General features: G+C 32.4%; 3 protein-coding genes across 3 annotated transcripts; 1 reads left to right on the top strand and 2 right to left on the bottom strand.

The window, feature by feature from the left end:
* Positions 1-309: 309 nt before the first annotated feature.
* Positions 310-1,815, bottom strand: LOC130805759 (uncharacterized). Its single transcript, XM_057670544.1, has one exon. It carries the CDS (start codon positions 1,813-1,815, stop codon positions 310-312), a length of 1,506 nt encoding a protein of 501 aa, XP_057526527.1.
* Positions 1,816-7,486: 5,671 nt separating this feature from the next.
* LOC130805304 (purple acid phosphatase 2) lies at positions 7,487-13,071 on the top strand. Its single transcript, XM_057670003.1, has 8 exons — positions 7,487-7,950; positions 8,361-8,561; positions 9,138-9,249; positions 9,702-9,931; positions 10,570-10,708; positions 11,492-11,712; positions 12,421-12,542; positions 12,627-13,071. Exons 1-8 carry the CDS (start codon positions 7,762-7,764, stop codon positions 12,823-12,825), a joined length of 1,413 nt encoding a protein of 470 aa, XP_057525986.1. The 5' UTR covers positions 7,487-7,761; the 3' UTR covers positions 12,826-13,071.
* A 1,308-nt stretch (positions 13,072-14,379) lies between these two features.
* Positions 14,380-17,094, bottom strand: LOC130805305 (40S ribosomal protein S10-1-like). Its single transcript, XM_057670004.1, has 5 exons — positions 16,937-17,094; positions 16,804-16,852; positions 15,717-15,993; positions 15,458-15,593; positions 14,380-14,656 (listed from the first exon to the last, which is right to left on the bottom strand). Exons 1-5 carry the CDS (start codon positions 16,937-16,939, stop codon positions 14,567-14,569), a joined length of 555 nt encoding a protein of 184 aa, XP_057525987.1. The 5' UTR covers positions 16,940-17,094; the 3' UTR covers positions 14,380-14,566.
* Positions 17,095-17,350: the final 256 nt, after the last annotated feature.

Below are 17,350 nucleotides of genomic sequence, written 5' to 3' on the forward strand. Positions count from 1 at the left end.
CACCAAACATCTCGTTTAGGAGGCTATGTTCTTGCCAGATGTAGGAGGCAATTGGTATGGGATTTGGGTTATCTGTGATGAGTTCAAATTGTATCTCTGAGATGAATTTGTTTTCAATTTGTTTTTGAAGCCATCAATAAAATGTTACATGATTTTTCCTTCTAAATGTTTACGGCTAAACATCTCCCCTATTTCAATATTACATCATGTTTAGACCTAAACATTTGCCTTACACTGTAACCCAAAAGTGAGTACAAAAGGAAACCCAAAAGTATACTCATGTGTGTCATATTTACATGGTTCTGTTGTTCATGCTGGTGTTGCTTCTGTTGTTGCTTCTGTTCTTGCTGGAATATATGCTGTTGATTCTGTTGTTGCTTCTGGTATTGCTTCTGGTATTGCTTCAATTGTTGCTTCAATTGTTGCTTCTGTTGTTGCTTCTGGTATTGCTTCTGTTGTTGCTTGTGATGTTGCTTCTGTGATCCCCAAGTAAAATAAAATGCCCTCCAATGTAGTTTTATCCACCTTTGTTTCCAGATACCTTAGTGCCTGGTAAATTGTTTCCTGCTGTACCCCCAAACAATGTGGGAGTCTCCCTTCCCTTTCTAGTTTTGCTTTGCTCATGTGTGGAATTGCATAATCCATACCACCTAGTTTCTTAATAACTTCAATTTTACATGCTTGCAATGTGATCCATACATTCTTCAGTGCATTTGGTGTTAGATTGTCAAATGATGTGGTTACTGCCTTAACTAATTGTGAGTAGTTGTATGCTGATTTTTGATGCTGTAAAGATTGTATTGACCTAAAGAACCCTAAGTCTAGCACATTCATATCCGGTGAGTTAGGAGGTTGTTGCACTAAGTGGAAGTTAAATCCATCTAGTGTAGCCACCTCTCTAAACACCTCATCATCATCTATAATGTGTGGTTTAGCATTGTCCTGTTGAATGAAAATTGTTTTGCTTAAATCTGATGGCCATTTAAGTCTAATTGCTGGTAGTATCTTGTGCACAATCATGTCTCTTGTGTGTTCTTTAGTGATTGATTGTATTGGTTTGGTCTCTGGCTCTCCTCTCTTTCTGTTTTTTGAACTTCTTTGTGCTGCCACTTCATGTGTGAATGGAAAAATGCCTATCTTTCCATCAAAAATCATCTCACCTTCAATAGAAAAGATCGGTCTTGCAACGGCACACATAAACATGATCTTGGGGATAAATCTTTTTGATTGGATTTCTCTATGAGGCTCTATTTCATCTTGAGTTAGATAAAATGTTTGTTGTGTCCTTGTAATGTAAAACAACTTTTCATCAATGTGGACTACATTTTTCATTTCATTAAATGTGAAATTCTTTGTTTGCTCATCTAAAATGCAACTACTAAGACAAAAAATTAACCTGTCGAGTTTATTTTTGTCTGTAAGTAACGGTTTGATTGCGTTGGTGTGCTTGCGAAAGTACCTCTTTTTTTTCCATCTGCATACTGTGGTGTAGCTTACTTCCATAGCCTTTGAAAGTGATCTTAAGGTTGTCTTCTTCGCTTTTTCAATTGATTTGAATTTGTTTTCATCAAAGGCGATTCGAGCTTTACCGTTGGTCAATGACTTCATATTGTTGACATTAATTGGTAAATTGTGTTTTTTTTGATCACGAATCTGTCTCCATATCCTTCCGATTGTCCTCCTATGCAAATCGTACTTCTTCGCAATTTCGTTGATGAACCCGTGTTGTAGCTTCCCATTACTGTTTGCTGACGTTAAAAGGTCATGCATTATTTGAGTCTTAGTGAAATTATCTACATCTTTTTTTTTTCCCATTGTATATACTGTGAAGTTGGTGGAAAATAAATGAAGTGTTTGTCTTCTTCAGTTAATGCTGTCTTATATACTTACATTCTTTCTGTTTATGGGCGCAATTTTTTTCATTTTTGGCGCCATTGACATTTTCATTCTTTGGTTTCCCTGTATTGTGTTAGTAATTGTCAACTCATTTGATGGCTAAAGATCAGATTTTTTGTTCCAGTATCTTTGCAATCCCTTTATCAGATTTTTTTTGTTCCAGTACCTAAAGATCAGCTGTATTTTTCTTATTGATGGCTTACTTTCAAAATGAAACATTTTGATTTTTTGTAGTTATTTTATTAATTTTGAACACTAAATGCATACCGTGTTTGTTTTTTTATAAATCTGAAGTCAACGAAAGATTTAATATCCGCATGCGCATGTGGCGAGAGGGTTGCTCGTTTTCAATTGCCGTTCAAAAAACGTTGAAGAAATCAAGGAAGTATTGAAGACTTAGCTTATTTTATGAATTTGACGGTTTTTGTAATTTATTTGATGTAATTTTTTGTAATTTAAATTAACTAGTTTAATGGTTGTTTAATTAAAAAAAAATTCGGAAATGTATTAATTTCAATTATTAAAGCTCAAACAATGTCAAACCCAATTTTCCCTCCAAATTTCATTCCATATACTTTATTAATCAAAAAGAGGGAATCATTAACAATTAATCCACTTACTTAAAAATACCCAACTACCACCTTTTACATGGACCCCACACAACCCTTAACATCCGTGCCCAACCTATATGGGACTATATAGAAAGATCGGAGGGAGTATTATATTTATGTATTTGCTCATGTTCATCTTGGGTGCCTAATTTATTTTTAGGATTTATCTATCACTCTTAAATTGTGTTATATTATTAATCTATAAGTTAAAATATAGTCTTGTGAAATTTTATTTAATTCGTTTTAATGTAGAGTTTATTAATATCAACTTTTTATATTTTTGATATTAAATTATTCAATATATTTTTTTGAAAGAATTATACATAATTAGATATATTAAGAATTGAATAGGTGCATTAAATATAGTGTATAAAGTAATAGAGCACTTAAGATGAATAGGACGGAGTATTAGTTTTAATGCATATTTTTTATTCAATTCTAATTCACATATTTAATTAAGTTTTTCATCTCATTTACGTATATTTTTCACTTTCTCATAAAACATTGTTTTTCTTTTCTTTGGTACGTTTCACTGCTTCTAGCAATTGTTGTGAGACGAAAAGCGTACTACTTCTATATCAATATCAGTTGAAATTATGTAGTAGTTGGCTTCCAAAGTTGATCACATATTACTTAATTTTAAATATGAAGTTTGACATTATTGTCAATTACAATAAATTAATAAATTTGTGTCACAATCTTTTAAATTTTTATACATCTATGTTTATTTTCTCTCGCTTTTAATCATATCCAAAGATTTATTATCCCTGTTATTATGCGAAATTGTTTTAAGGGGGACGTAGGAGTGTTTTACGAAATTGAAAGTTAAAGTTAAAGTATGTACTACTTTCTCCAAGAATAAATTACGTTAACTATTGCTAGCACTTCTTTGATTCATCAGTTTAACCTGTAAAAAATATGAAAGTTATCTCAAATTTGCATGGGTGGAGCAAATAATCATTATATCCTATTTATTTTTTTATGAATTTCTGAAATTAGGGGAAATTTTCTTAAATTAAAATAAAAAATCAAGGCAATTTTAATTTTAAGTATTATAATTAAATAAAAACTCAACACAATTTTTAATAGTATTAAAATTGATTTTGTAAAAAAATTCTTAAATCAAGTTGTTAAAATTAAATTTTCATCTCTAATGTTAAGAAAGGAGAGAAAAAGAGTAATGAGTTGATGAAAAATAATAGAAATTGATTATTTTTATAAATTGAGTTGGTGATTATTGATGTCTAATGAACAAGTGAAAATTAAATGTAATCAATAACATAAATTATAGAAAATAATAGAAGATATATGAGAGTTAAAATGTTGCTTTGGAAAGATATAAAAAAAAAAAGAATAAAAAATATAATCAATAAGATTTGATTTTATGACAATTATAAGTAAAATTATAACCATCTCTTTTTTTTTTTTGAAATGACTACTTTTTCTACCAAATTGTTAAATTAAGCTGGACTTATTATGAATGTCAGCATATTAACGGGGAGACACGAGGTGCACACACTTCATTAGACAAAGAGATATATAACATTCCAAAACCATATGGCAATGGAAAGAAGGCTCCAATAACTTATAAAGTGTGCACATCATTTTTAGTTTGTCGATGTGGGAGAAACCAACCCAACACCTCCCTCACATGTGAACCTTCGTCAAGTTTGCATGTAGGAGTAATCAATTAGGTAGGAACGCTATTCTTTTCGGACCTACCATTTTTAATTTTTGATCGAACCATCGGTTCTAATAACATGTCAAAGGAAGTATACTCTTGATATCATTGTTGAATCGGGTAATCTTGGCTCAAAACCCATTTTTTTTCCTATGGAGCAAAATCATAAGTTGGCAACATCTACTTGTCCTCTTCTTAATAATGGTGAGCAGTATCGCAGATTAGTTAGTCGACTTATTTATCTATCTTTTACCAGACCTGATTTGGCTTGCTTTGTATATATACTTTCTCAATTTCTTGGTGCTCCACGTCATGATCATTGGGATATTGTTATTCGAGTGATTCGATATCTTAAAGGATGTCATGATCAAGGCATTCTTCTTCATTCAGATTGTGGTCCATCTTTAAGTGGATAGTGTGATTCTGATTGGGATAGTTGTCCTCTTATTCGTCGCTCATTATTGGGTTGGCTAGTTTTCCTTAGACATTCTTCCGTTTTGTGGAAAACCAAAAGCAAGTTACCGTCTCTAGATCGTCAGCTTAAGCAAAGTATATGTCCATGGCTGATGTGACTTGTGAACTTAAGTGGCTTAAAGGTTTGCTTAATAGTTTGGGGGTGCATCACCCAAAAGCAATGTCTTTGTTTTGTGATAGTCAATTTGCTCTCTACATTGCTCAAAACTCGGTGTTTCATGAACGCACCAAGCATATTGAAATTGATTGTCACTTTGTGCGAGATGCCATTCAAGATAGTACCATTAATCCTTCTCATGTTCCTTCTACTACACAACTTGCTGATGTTTTTACTAAGGCTTTGGGGCAAGCTCAGTTCTTTTTTTCTCTTTGCAAGTTGGGCATTTATAATCTGCATGCTCCAACTTGAAGCGATGTTAGAGATTATTATGTATTTGAGCCTATTGTATACAATAGTAGTGGACTTTATGTATTAGGGTTTATTCTTACTTGTATATATACCTTGTTTATGAATAATAACAAATCAGGGGTTTTAGTTTTTCAACACTTAAAGACAACATTATTCTAATAGTATGATTTTTTTAAATTTGAGACCCTTCAATTTTAGAAGTCGTATGCAATTTACTCTATAAAATTTAAAAGTTTTGTACGATTGAGTACCCCACAAGGGCACAAACCCATATACGGCCGCAATAATTTGACTCATTCACGTCCATGCAGCACGCACGCTCTATAGTCCATGGGTGATATATGGACCAACCATTATGATTATACATCCTTATCCAAACTTTACTTACTGGTCCAGTGGTCCTATATATTATACCAATGTCTGGAAATAAAACCATATGATGCCTATAATTTTTTATACTATGAATTATGATATGTGAATCAAAATAAATTCCCATTTGAAAATCTAAAGTTGATGATAAATATCTCGTACTTGATTTTATGACTAAACGTTAGTATTGTACATTGCACATTTGCACCAATTGCTTGTGTTCATATTCAAAATATGTGAAAATTGTACTTGAAAATAGGTGAACATATATTTAAATTCTATTTATCGGAAGAACTAAAGTAATATTTACATATTTAGAGACTAACCTTTACTTCATTATTAATTGGTGGGGATTTATTTTTCTTTTTTTATTTTTAAGGGATAATTGGCCAGAAAAATTTTTAAAAAAATGATTTTTAAACTAAAAAAATTACAGACAATATATCTAAATAAAAATAGTCCTACATACTTGGAAAATTAAATTTTAAAAAAGTATTCATTGTTAGCTTCTTAAATCAAAAGACTTCAATTTTCTTAAATAAACTCAAAAAAAATTGGGCAATGCCTAAATTCAAAAGCTTTCTTTTGTCTCAACCCAAAATGTTTCCTACCATTCCTGCATAAGTAAAGATGGAACGGTGAAATGAATGATAACTTTTTAGCATTAGGCAAAAATAAGCATGCTCTAACAAAAAAATTATGAGGAATAAACTCTCCGCCAAGAAGATGAACCTTATTGATATGGTTTGTCTATCCATCTCTTATAAAGCTCAATTCGAAGTATTACATATAATAGATGTCTTATCTATTATAGTCGGAGTTTTCTGTTTCCTCATTTTGCAAGATAATAAGTAGACATTTTAACTACTTATAGTAGGTGTTTTATGGTATTAAAGTACGAGTTTTTAAACCTAAAAGTAGATGTTATAAGATAATAAAGTAAGTACTTTAAGATAAATAAAATACCCACTTTGATTGATAAGAACATTTATAAACCATCATAGTACCAATTTGTATTGGAAAAAATAACTATTATGACACATTAAAATACATACTTTCATCGATTAAAAAAAACCTATTGTATTTATGATATATAAAGTAAGGGTTTTTAGTATGTGTAGTAGGTGTTTGTAATATGTCACGTAGGGTTTTTCGCATGTAAAGTACATATTTTTACTATATGAAGTGGTTGTTTATGATTTGTGAAGTTGGATTTTCGATATGTGAAATAATAGTTTTTTAATATTTGAAATAGATGTTTTGTTGTTTGAGTAGTAGGTGTTTATAAAATGTGAAGTAAGAATTTTTAATATGTGGAATATGAGTTTTTAATATCTGGAGTAGGCGTTTATGGTATGAAATAGGTGTTTATGGATTACAAAGTAGGTGTTTATGATATTTAAAATAGCTTTTAGGATACACGTAGAGGGGTTATAGTATGTGTAGTAGGAGTTTATCACTGTTTATGGTATGTCGTTGGGGTTTATGTTATGTCAAGTTGGGTTTTTGATATGTAAAGTAAGACATTAAGCTAATTATATTATTATCTTCTTCGACAATCCTATTTTAGTTGTCAAATTCGATCACCATATTATTATACATGTATTCAATTGGTTTTTTTTTTTCGTTTCATTTTGTTGGCATATTTGAAATATTTCAAGCAAAGACATGAAACTTTAAACATAATTATTTAATAGATATATAAAAGTTAGAAAATGAATTAATATTTGAAAAGGTAATCTAAATAAATAACAGTTATTTATAAATTACGATAATTGATTAAAAAAATTTTATATTCGAAATATGTAATGAGTAAAGGCACTAACAAACAAAAACCTTTTTAGATTACAACCTTCATAAATCCTAATCATAACTAATTAATTGGTCAAATGTAGGCTTTTCCTAAAAATTAGTTCCTTTCCCTATGTAAAAGCAAAAGCTAAGATAAACAATGAAAGTCAAATGATTCGGGCCAAATCTTATTGACCCCACATAAATCCCAAGATTCTTAAACTCAAGACTCCAAAGTCTTAAGACCAAAGTCACTCTTGACTTGTCTCCCACAAGTTTACAATTATGAACTTGGCCATACCCCTAACCCTAAGCCCTAACCAATTCAATCATTCAATTCTATTTATTAATCACATTATTCTTTGCTTTTTTTCACACATATGCGAATTTCTTCTTTGAATATTCTCCTTTAATCATTCATTAATTATGCTTAAATTATAACCACATTAAATATTCAATCAGAAACTTTTAAAATTTAGCTTTTTTGGGATTATTTTCCCTATTTTTCTAAATTATTTAAGATTTAAAAAATGGGTTTATTTCAAATTTCTGGTTCAATTTTCGGTGTTTTTCTTTTTCTGGGTTTGATTTTGAATCAATCAGTTATTTCCAATGGAGGAACAACAAGTAATTTTGTAAGAAAAGTTGAAAAAACCATTGATATTCCTATGGATAGTGATGTATTTTCTGTCCCTCCTGGCTACAATGCTCCTCAACAGGTTTATTTCTTTCTCATTCTAATCTTTTTATAATTTTATTGATACCCATTGTGCTACTTTTAGTAAATTTGATGTTTTTCTAGCCCTCTTTTTTATCTCAACCGATAAGGGTATGATTTAACATCTTCTAAATCTCTCCGAACCCTCTAATAATTTTTATGAGCGTGATAAATTTGATCCTTTTGACTATGATTATATGTTTTTGTTAGAAAATAATCCATATATGATCACATATCGAACAATTAGAACGAGTTGACTAGTGTATAGGTTTGATGGGCTCATCGGATTTATGTGCAGTCAACTCTGCTCCTATGTGTGCCCGTTAACAAATTTATCACTTTTGACTCTAATAAATTATGGGTTTATTTGATTTTGTTTAATGAGATGTGGGTTATTGTGGGATTTTGAAGGTTCATATTACACAAGGAGATCATGAAGGAAGAGCAATAATTGTATCATGGGTAACAATGGAGGAACCAGGTTCAAATGAAGTGTTGTATTGGAAAGAGAATAGCAAGGAAAAGAAATCTGCCAAAGGAAAAGTGTCACAATATAAGTATTTTGATTATACTTCTGGGTACATTCATCATTGTACCATTAGAAAATTAGAGGTAAGATTTTGAAGCTTGTTTTATGATAAAAGTACATCATTTTGGGTACTTCAATTTTCTATTGAGTGTCTGCCATCTGTTTGTAAATATGCCTGTTTGGAGACTTAAATTACTTATACAAATTCATAGTATTATAAATTACAAATTAAATTTTATTTGTTTTGGTTTTAGAAAAAAAAAATGGTAAATCAAACTTTCACCTTATTTTCACTCTTGTTTATGTGTCCAGTAAATGATAGTAAATCATTGTTGATTAAAATTGTTAGTTTTAGCTTTTGGCTTGTTTGATCGGGTTGAATTTTTAGCTTATTTGGTAAAATTAGTTATTAGCTGTTTACTAAAAAAGTTAGTTAAAATTCAAAAATCAATAAAAAAACTACCCATAGTAGCTTTTTTTTTGACTTTGTTTTAAAAGTAAGCTTTTTAGCAGCCAAAAAGCTAAAGTTATAAGTCAAAAGTCAATCGAAAAGCTAATAAAAAAGCAATTTACCAAATCGTAAAGTTTTATTACTAAATAAATGGTGGGGTTATATTAATACTAAGTTATTAATGGTAAGATTGTTGTATGTTTTGCAGTATGAGACTAAATATTACTATGAAGTAGGTATTGGACAAACACCAAGAAAATTTTGGTTCAATACACCCCCAAAAGCTGGTCCTGATGTTCCTTACACTTTTGGTCTCATAGGTAACTTTCTTTATTTGTTGATTGTAATTTATTAAGCTAATTAAGACACTATAAAGGCTTCATTTGTTGCTTTCTTTGTGTCTTAATAGTACTAGAATAAGAACCAAGATTGCTTTTTGTGTATGATTATCTATATATATATATTTAATCGGAAATGTCCTTTTGTTTGTCCGCCGTAAATAATTCTATATTTAGATTATTTTCTAATAATCTAATATTTGCTCTTAGCTCGCTGTGAATAATCCAACTATTGTCTTAGTTTGTTGACGGCATACCCTATTATTACCTATAATTAGTAATATGATATGTTGTGGGCAAATGTATGACAATGGTTAGATTATTAAAAAATAATCCAAATATGGAATTATTTATAGCGAAAGATAAAAGGTTGAATTACTAATGTCAATTTCTTTTTTTTCATCTAATCGAATTAGTATGTATCGTTTTTGCAGGGGATTTAGGACAAAGTTATGATTCAAATGCGACTCTAACTCATTACGAAAACAACCCAATCAAAGGAGAAACCGTGTTGTTTCTTGGGGATCTTTCATACGCGGATCATTATCCTAATCATGATAATAAAAGATGGGATTCTTGGGCCAGATTTGTTGAGAGGAGTGTTGCCTATCAGCCTTGGATTTGGACTGCAGGGAATCATGAGCTTGATTTTGCCCCTGAAATTGTATATACTTTAACCCTTTTCCTCTTTCAACTTATTCTTTAGACTTCTAATTAAGTAAAGCAAAGTAGCCCTCTGAAAACAGTCTTCTGGCCTTTTCTTCTTTCTCTCGTAACTTAAAGGAATCAAACTCAACCAAAAGTTTAAGCCAATGGATGAGGTTCAAGATATGTTATATACTTTAACACGTCTTCTCACACGAGAATCTTTTGGGCTAGAAGTGTAGATGCAGTATAGCCCTCCTTATATCTGGCACTAACTATTCCACTTTAAATGAGGGGTTGTTGAGATTCAAACTTGTGACCTCTTGTCACGCTGACTCTGATACCATGTCCAGGAACCAACTCAACCAAAAGCTTAAGCTGATGGTAGAGGCCCAGGATAAGTTATATACTCTAGCACGCCTCCTCACACGAGAGCCCTTGGGGTTAGAATTGTGGATACTGCACATGCTCTCCTCATATCTGGCGTTAAATATTTCATTTTAAACAAGAGTTAGTTGAGATTCAAACCCATGACCTATTATCACGCTGACTCTGATACTATGTCAAGGAGCCAACTCAACCAAAAGCTTAAGTTGATGGTTGAGGCCCAAAATATGTTATATACTTTAACATAACTTGCCTTTAATTTGCCAACAGGGTGAAACACAGCCCTTCAAGCCGTTTAAGGCTCGCTATCGTACACCATACAAAGCATCAAACAGCACTGCTCCTTTATGGTACTCAATTAAGAGAGGCCCTGCTTACATAATAGTCCTATCAGCATACTCCGCTTATGGTAAAAGCCTCGATCCTTCCTGAGTTATTTGTGTCAAAATCTCTGAATAATGCTTGATTTAAACTTTGCAACTACAAGGATCTTTAGATTAGCAGGCTTTTCCTTTCTTTCTAGGGCCCGGGCAAAAGATTATTTATGGGCCCCTAAACTATTGTATATATACATAGAAAAATTTGAACCTTAGCACCAATTGAAAACTAAAATTTTTGAGGGGCCCTGGGCGCAGGCACGGCTTGCACTTACTTAGGACCGGCCATCAAACTCACCATCTATAGGAGTTAGGAACGATTTTTCATCCCTCTCGCCTGTAGGGATTTTCCAGCCTACTTCCGAATAAAAAAAAGGAAAAAAAGAAGAAAACAACAGCATCACTGCATCTTGAACTTCTTACCTCATCACAAACACAATCAAAGCATATTGTCAAATTCTAGTTCCATCACTTTTCGGAGAAGCAATAGCGTTTCCCTGTGTTGAATCATCATCATCATACCCGGTAATCTCATTCATAGAAAACTATAAAATCAGGGTTTGGGGAGGGAAGAAAGACGGCAACTCATACCCATAAAGGAGAACACAACCAAAGTGTAACACCCCAGAATTTCCGACTCCTAACGAAACCAAAACCGTAAAGGACGGGAGGAAATTTGGGTGTTACACAAAGACTCCCTCGACTCAAGAAAAAAAAAAGAAGTTCTTGTAATGAATGACTGAGTGACGTTGTAGCAACATCTTTTCCTTGTGTTGAGTAGGTATAATAATTTTCCTATGTTCAATCAATCTTAGGAAAGTACACCCCACAGTACGAATGGCTCGAGAAGGAGCTACCGAAGATTGACAGGAAGGAGACGCCTTGGCTGATAGTTTTGGTGCACTCCCCATGGTACAATAGCTACAATTACCATTACATGGAAGGAGAGACAATGAGAGTCATGTATGAGCCTTGGTTTGTCAAATACAAAGTTGATTTGGTGTTTGCCGGTCATGTTCATGCATATGAGAGATCTGTAAGTCCTGCTCTTATATGAGGCTTCTTTTAGTTCTCTTGAAAAACCCTTATCTAAACTTAGTTACTAGCCCAATTCAAACTTGCAAGAGTTTAGTGTCTAGAAAATCTATTTATTTATGATGAAAATTGAAATCAAATCCAAGTGGTAAAGATTTAGGGTATATGGCAAATAGTTGTTGGCTTGAGTTGTCGATTAGTTTGAACAACTGTATACAGTGGTTAATTTGTTATCTGTAAAGCCAACTGTTTAAACCATCTTGTTATAGATATGTTTGCTAAAAATTAGAGGTGTTCCTTCGGGTCATCAGGTAGATTTTGGGTTAAGTGTTTCGGGTCGGTTTGAAATAGGGTTTTGTGTCCATATTGTTTTTTACATAAATGTAAATTATTTTTGAAATCGAGTTGAATCAGATTCGGATACAAGGTCGGGTAAATTTGGGATCATCAAGTCTATTTTGAACATCTATATTAAAAATTAATTGTTGGTTGTTGGGAGATTATAAGAGAAAAATGAGTTAAACACCAAAAGCTATTCACAATAACTTTGGTTTTGACTTAAAAGTCAACTTTTTCAGCTAACTTAAATGTCATTTATCAAACACTTTTTGGTTGTTGAGTAGCCAAAAATCAACAAAAAAGTCATTTTCCGAACATCCCACAGTTTTCGAGAACTTTTCTCACTTTTTGATCGTACAATGTAATGCAGAAACGCGTATCAAATGTTGCGTATAACATCGTCAACGGAGAATGCAGACCGATTGAAGATCAATCCGCCCCAGTTTACATAACAATTGGAGATGGAGGAAATGTAGAAGGATTAGCAACCAAGTAAGGAAATTCACCTAGTAATAATCTGTTTTTTTCCTTCTTACTGGAAATAAGACCCTGATCATTCATACACAAAATGTGCAGTATGACAGAACCACAGCCAAGTTACTCAGCTTTTCGAGAAGCGAGTTTTGGACATGCCGTTCTTGATATTAAGAATCGAACACATGCTTACTATAGTTGGCACCGCAATCATGACGGTTTTGCGGTGAAAGCAGATTCAATGTGGTTTTTCAACAGATTTTGGCATCCTATTTCTGAATCTACTGATGCTGTTCTTTGATACTGATTGTTGTAGTTCTTCAGCATTTGCTTCATTTTAGCTTTATATTTGTGTGCTTCAAGGTTTGCTAGAGATAGCTCATAAGGTGTAACATATGTGTAACGTTTTATCAATAAGGTATGGTCTGTCGTCTTCCATCCCTTCCTGACTCTAGACTCTGATCGTAACCTCTTTGATACCGGGTATGATGATGATGAATAAGCATTACTTCGTAATTAAAGTCTTTTATATTGCTTTTGATTTTAAGTTAAAGAGTCTTTCCTCTTGTTATTTCTAAATGATCAAGTAAGTTCTTTGATAAAAATTGCTCATAAGGTGTATCATCTATGATCTATATAATGTTTGATCAATTAGGTATGGTTCTGATATCTTTAATCCCTCCCCTGATCCTAGACCCTATTTATAGCTTTTTTGGTACTGGGTATGATGATAATGAATAAGTATTACTTCGGACTTAAAGTCTTCTAAACTGCTTTTAATTCTAAATTAATGAGTCTTTCCTCTTGTTTGTAAATGATCAAGTTCTTTGGTGATTAGTGAAAGTAGGATTTGGTTAATTACAAAGATTGGCCATATTTATTAGATGATAAAAGACAATTTTGAATTAATTTCTAGGGAAGATTAATGTTTGATAGGACAAATCAAGATGATTGATTATAAATTTTTAGACTTTATGTTGACAATTTGACATCAAACGAGTTGGAAATCTTTTGATTCAAACCTAACACTTCCAAATAGTAGTTAGGGGCCTTAGGGCATCTACTATAAAACTTTTTTAATATAATTCAATTCATTCCAATCATGCTCAGTTTTGCATATTGCATTTACACAATTTTTTCATTATTCTTGTTTATTAAGTGCTTCTTTTGTTTTGAAATACTTGTTATATTACGATTATTAATACTATTTATCGTTCAAGCTTATTTCTTATTTTATGGCTAATATGTAAGAAAAAAATATAGTCAAATGAAATCCTATTTAAGTCATCTAACCGCATACTTTCATAATAAATTTTTTATAATTTTAAATTTACATAATTTAATATATAAATGATCAAAATAATAAATTAAATTACATAAAAAAAATAGAATGTAATAACAGTGGAACAAGGATGTAAAAAGGAACTTGACTTAATAATTTCAATGTTAAATAATAAGTAATCAAGTTCCAAATAGGTTGACATCGTACAAAATATGAGTGAGCTAGGTTGAAACTGAACATATCAAAGTCTAACCTCAAGACGAAAAACCCCATCACAATTTTATAGGATTTGTTTAGAGAGGTGCAAGAGTCCAAAATCCTATTAAAATAGCTAATTTAAGGTGTTTGTGTCGGGTTAAATTAAAAATAATAAGCCGGGGTTTAATTTTTATAGATATAGTTCGGAACCATAATTAAATTTTAGATCAATTTTGACCAAATTTAGATCGAAGCTCCACAAATCATTATGGATCTAACTCTTCTTACATAACATAGAAACAAATTTAGGTAAATTTAAGAAAACGATGAGACCAAAGAATTAAGTCTTCTTTTCAAAGGTGGAAGAGTTGGGAGGGTTTCAAAAAAGAGATGCCAATAGCTATGATTATACTAGCTTTTGTATGTTTCACAAGAAAAAAAGCAGAATACAAAACATAGATCACAACTAATAACACTTGAAAACGTACTGTTATACCCTAATAGAAATAGCAATAAAATGATCCAACATGATTTCCGTCCATACAAAAGTCTCTCTATGAACCTAGGCAAAAGAACCTGAAGCACCAGGGGCATCTGGCGCACCACCACCAAATCCTCCAGCACCACGACCAAATCCAGGCCTCCTGCCACCCTGCAAATCCGGAAATAGAAGTATCAATATAAACACGTAAGAGAAATGAAAGGATTAATGTGAGTAAGTAGCACATGATTCTCTAAACTCCTTGCGAATAGCAAATAAGTAAATTATGGCCGATTTTAGGCTATTTCGGACCAAATTTGAGCGAATTTCGAAACCAAAGAGAGAATATGTGGTAAATTATGTTGCAATGATGTGGGCTCGAAGTAGACTGCAATTAGATAAATGAAGAGTTTTTAATGGACTTTAAACAAACACAACATAATTATGACAATTAACGAGAATATCCGAGAAATCAAGGAACACAAGGGGCATTTCAAAAGAGGGCGCCTTTAGGGAGTTCAGAAATATTTCTAGACAATTATGTTTTTATCATTGTGGTACACTTGGAGTTCTCAATGACCATTTTGTTCTTAAACAACATAATCCATCAGTGAGCTACAAGAAATATACAGCTTTTGATCCATCATAAAAGTCCAATGTTCCACTATATGAACTTCTTTATGTTGGGTTTGGAAACCATAATTTCATTTGGAAATCTAAAAAGAATTGGTGCAAATTGACAACTTTTCACTTGCGGATATACGTGAAACCAACAATACGTGAAACCACTCAGGTAGCTACAAGGTATATATCAATCAATAGCAAGGGTCAAGCTTAGGACAATAATACACTAAGTATAGAAAGTTAATCACAGATATCTGTACCATACAAGAAAAGTTCATGAAAAACATGCAGTGGTAACCTACACATTTTAAATAATAAGGCACCAATGCTTGTAATCGATTTACTCACCCCAAATGAAGGCTGATAATCTGCAGGAGCTCCACCCTTCTCACCACCAAATTCACCTGGTGGTCCACGAGGACCTGCACGGTACCCTTCACGATCACCAAACCTTGGGCGATCGCCATCAAATCTAGGTGGGCCACTGTAAACCAAAGATTCATATCATTCAACAAGATAATAATTGCACATACATTACCCAAAAAAGAAAATCGGCTGGGAAAGCAAAATACAAAACAAATTTGAATGGAATTCATTCTTAATATACCGTGGGCGGTCACCAGGAGGACCCATGGGACGACCACCAGGCTTCATTTGTTTCTTCAAGGTAGCAGGGACAATCTCTGATGGGAGGTTAAGATATGTCCTCAAGAACTCAATACCATCATTAGTCAAGTACCAGTAATAGTGCATCCAAGCAAAAGTCTCCCGGACATACTCTTTTGATTTAAAGCTCTGCATAAGCTTAATTACTTGTAGATTGGGGGCATCGATGTCTGGGTGCTTAGCAAGGTTGTAGTCTTTCTTAGCATAGCAAACACCCTCTGCAATAGATCAAGCTACAGAACTTGTATAAAAATGTAAAGCAAGGGAAGAAACAAATACTAATTTGAAAACTTTCCACAGTTTTGGACTGAAGTGAGGGTCTCACAAGTGTACACTCATTATGGAGGTTGAATACAAATCAAACAGTCGCCTTATATCAATCCACTTAGGGAAATTACATCTAACACTGGTGTAAGACAATTTATTTCCACTTTCTCCTCCATGTACTTTCTCTAGTTTTTAATAGTTTTTATATGACTACATTCTTATAATCAAAAATTATAATAGGTGGACATTACGAAAATATGCATAGGGACATCTGACCAGACTTTGCTTTATACAAAGAACAAAGATGTAAGGCAATATTGCTTCTGCTTGATAAACATGGCTAATAAGCAAGTGCAGCAACTATTAAAAGTAGCAGGTAGTATAAAACTTCAAAAGCTGATTTCGAATTAAATTAGAGTATATCTTCTATGTTCGGTCAATTATTATTGCAAATATGAAAAATGATGTCTAATCAAACGAAATGGTAATCAATTATTATTGATGTCGAACAAAAAATTAACAAAAAATCAAATAAATTGATACAAACATATTTTTCTACCGTAATCTCTCATCAACAGATGCACAATAGAAGAAATAAAAGTTTAACAACAACAAAATTCTCGAAAAACTGCCAAAGAAAAAACAAGATACACGCCTCAAACAACAGAACTAGATCACAAAAGGACAACAAAAACACGAATGAACAATAACCAAATGAAACGATTTGATAGTGCAATAGAGAAAAAAAAAAAAAAAAGGACCTTGGAAAAGGTACTTGCAAATCTCCTTGCGATTCTTCTCTGGTATAATCTGAAAAAATCAAAGCAGAGTGATAGAATTTAGGGATAAGAGAAGCAATGGTGGAGGAAATGAGAGAGAAAACGAGAGACTAACCATGGCTGCGCTTGAGAGTTTGGAAGACGATACAGGGGCGTGAAAATACACAAGCAGCTACAGACGACGGTAGGAAAAAAGAAAGAATCCCAAAACCCTAATCTGGAAGCTATTATAATGGATAAAATCAGGGCTCTTTTACATTTGGACTGGGCCTTGCTCTACTATGTGTTTTAGGTCTTTTAAATCATAATGTTCTCGGAGCGGAAAATTTGAATGAATTAAACAAAAAATTTAAAAAAAAAAAAAAAAAAAACAATGTTTTAAAATATTTTTTAAAGTAAGTATTTTTTATCAGATTTGAGGTTTATATTGTTCATTATTACTAACAGCGAACAAAAAGGGTTGGAAACAAATACTTCGAAGTTTTTTCACCAGGTCTTTGTGGTAACTGTGAATAGAGGAGACCTGGTC

The sequence above is a fragment of the Amaranthus tricolor genome, chromosome 2 (genome assembly GCF_026212465.1).
Source record: "Amaranthus tricolor cultivar Red isolate AtriRed21 chromosome 2, ASM2621246v1, whole genome shotgun sequence".
Lineage (NCBI taxonomy): Eukaryota > Viridiplantae > Streptophyta > Magnoliopsida > Caryophyllales > Amaranthaceae > Amaranthus > Amaranthus tricolor.

What these genes read in the sequence shown, in the direction of transcription:
- LOC130805759 (XM_057670544.1), bottom strand. Translation starts at nt 1,815, where the DNA reads ATGGGAAAAAAAAAAGATGTAGATAATTTCACTAAGACTCAAATAATG.
- LOC130805304 (XM_057670003.1), top strand. Translation starts at nt 7,762, where the DNA reads ATGGGTTTATTTCAAATTTCTGGTTCAATTTTCGGTGTTTTTCTTTTT. An exon ending in GTACCATTAGAAAATTAGAG is followed by an intron (nt 8,562 to 9,137) that starts GTAAGATTTTGA and finishes TATGTTTTGCAG; the next exon opens with TATGAGACTAAATATTACTA. An exon ending in GTAGAAGGATTAGCAACCAA is followed by an intron (nt 12,543 to 12,626) that starts GTAAGGAAATTC and finishes CAAAATGTGCAG; the next exon opens with TATGACAGAACCACAGCCAA.
- LOC130805305 (XM_057670004.1), bottom strand. An exon ending in TTGCAAGTACCTTTTCCAAG is followed by an intron (nt 15,994 to 16,803) that starts GTCCTTTTTTTT and finishes GATCTATTGCAG; the next exon opens with AGGGTGTTTGCTATGCTAAG. An exon ending in ATTATCAGCCTTCATTTGGG is followed by an intron (nt 14,657 to 15,457) that starts GTGAGTAAATCG and finishes CCGGATTTGCAG; the next exon opens with GGTGGCAGGAGGCCTGGATT.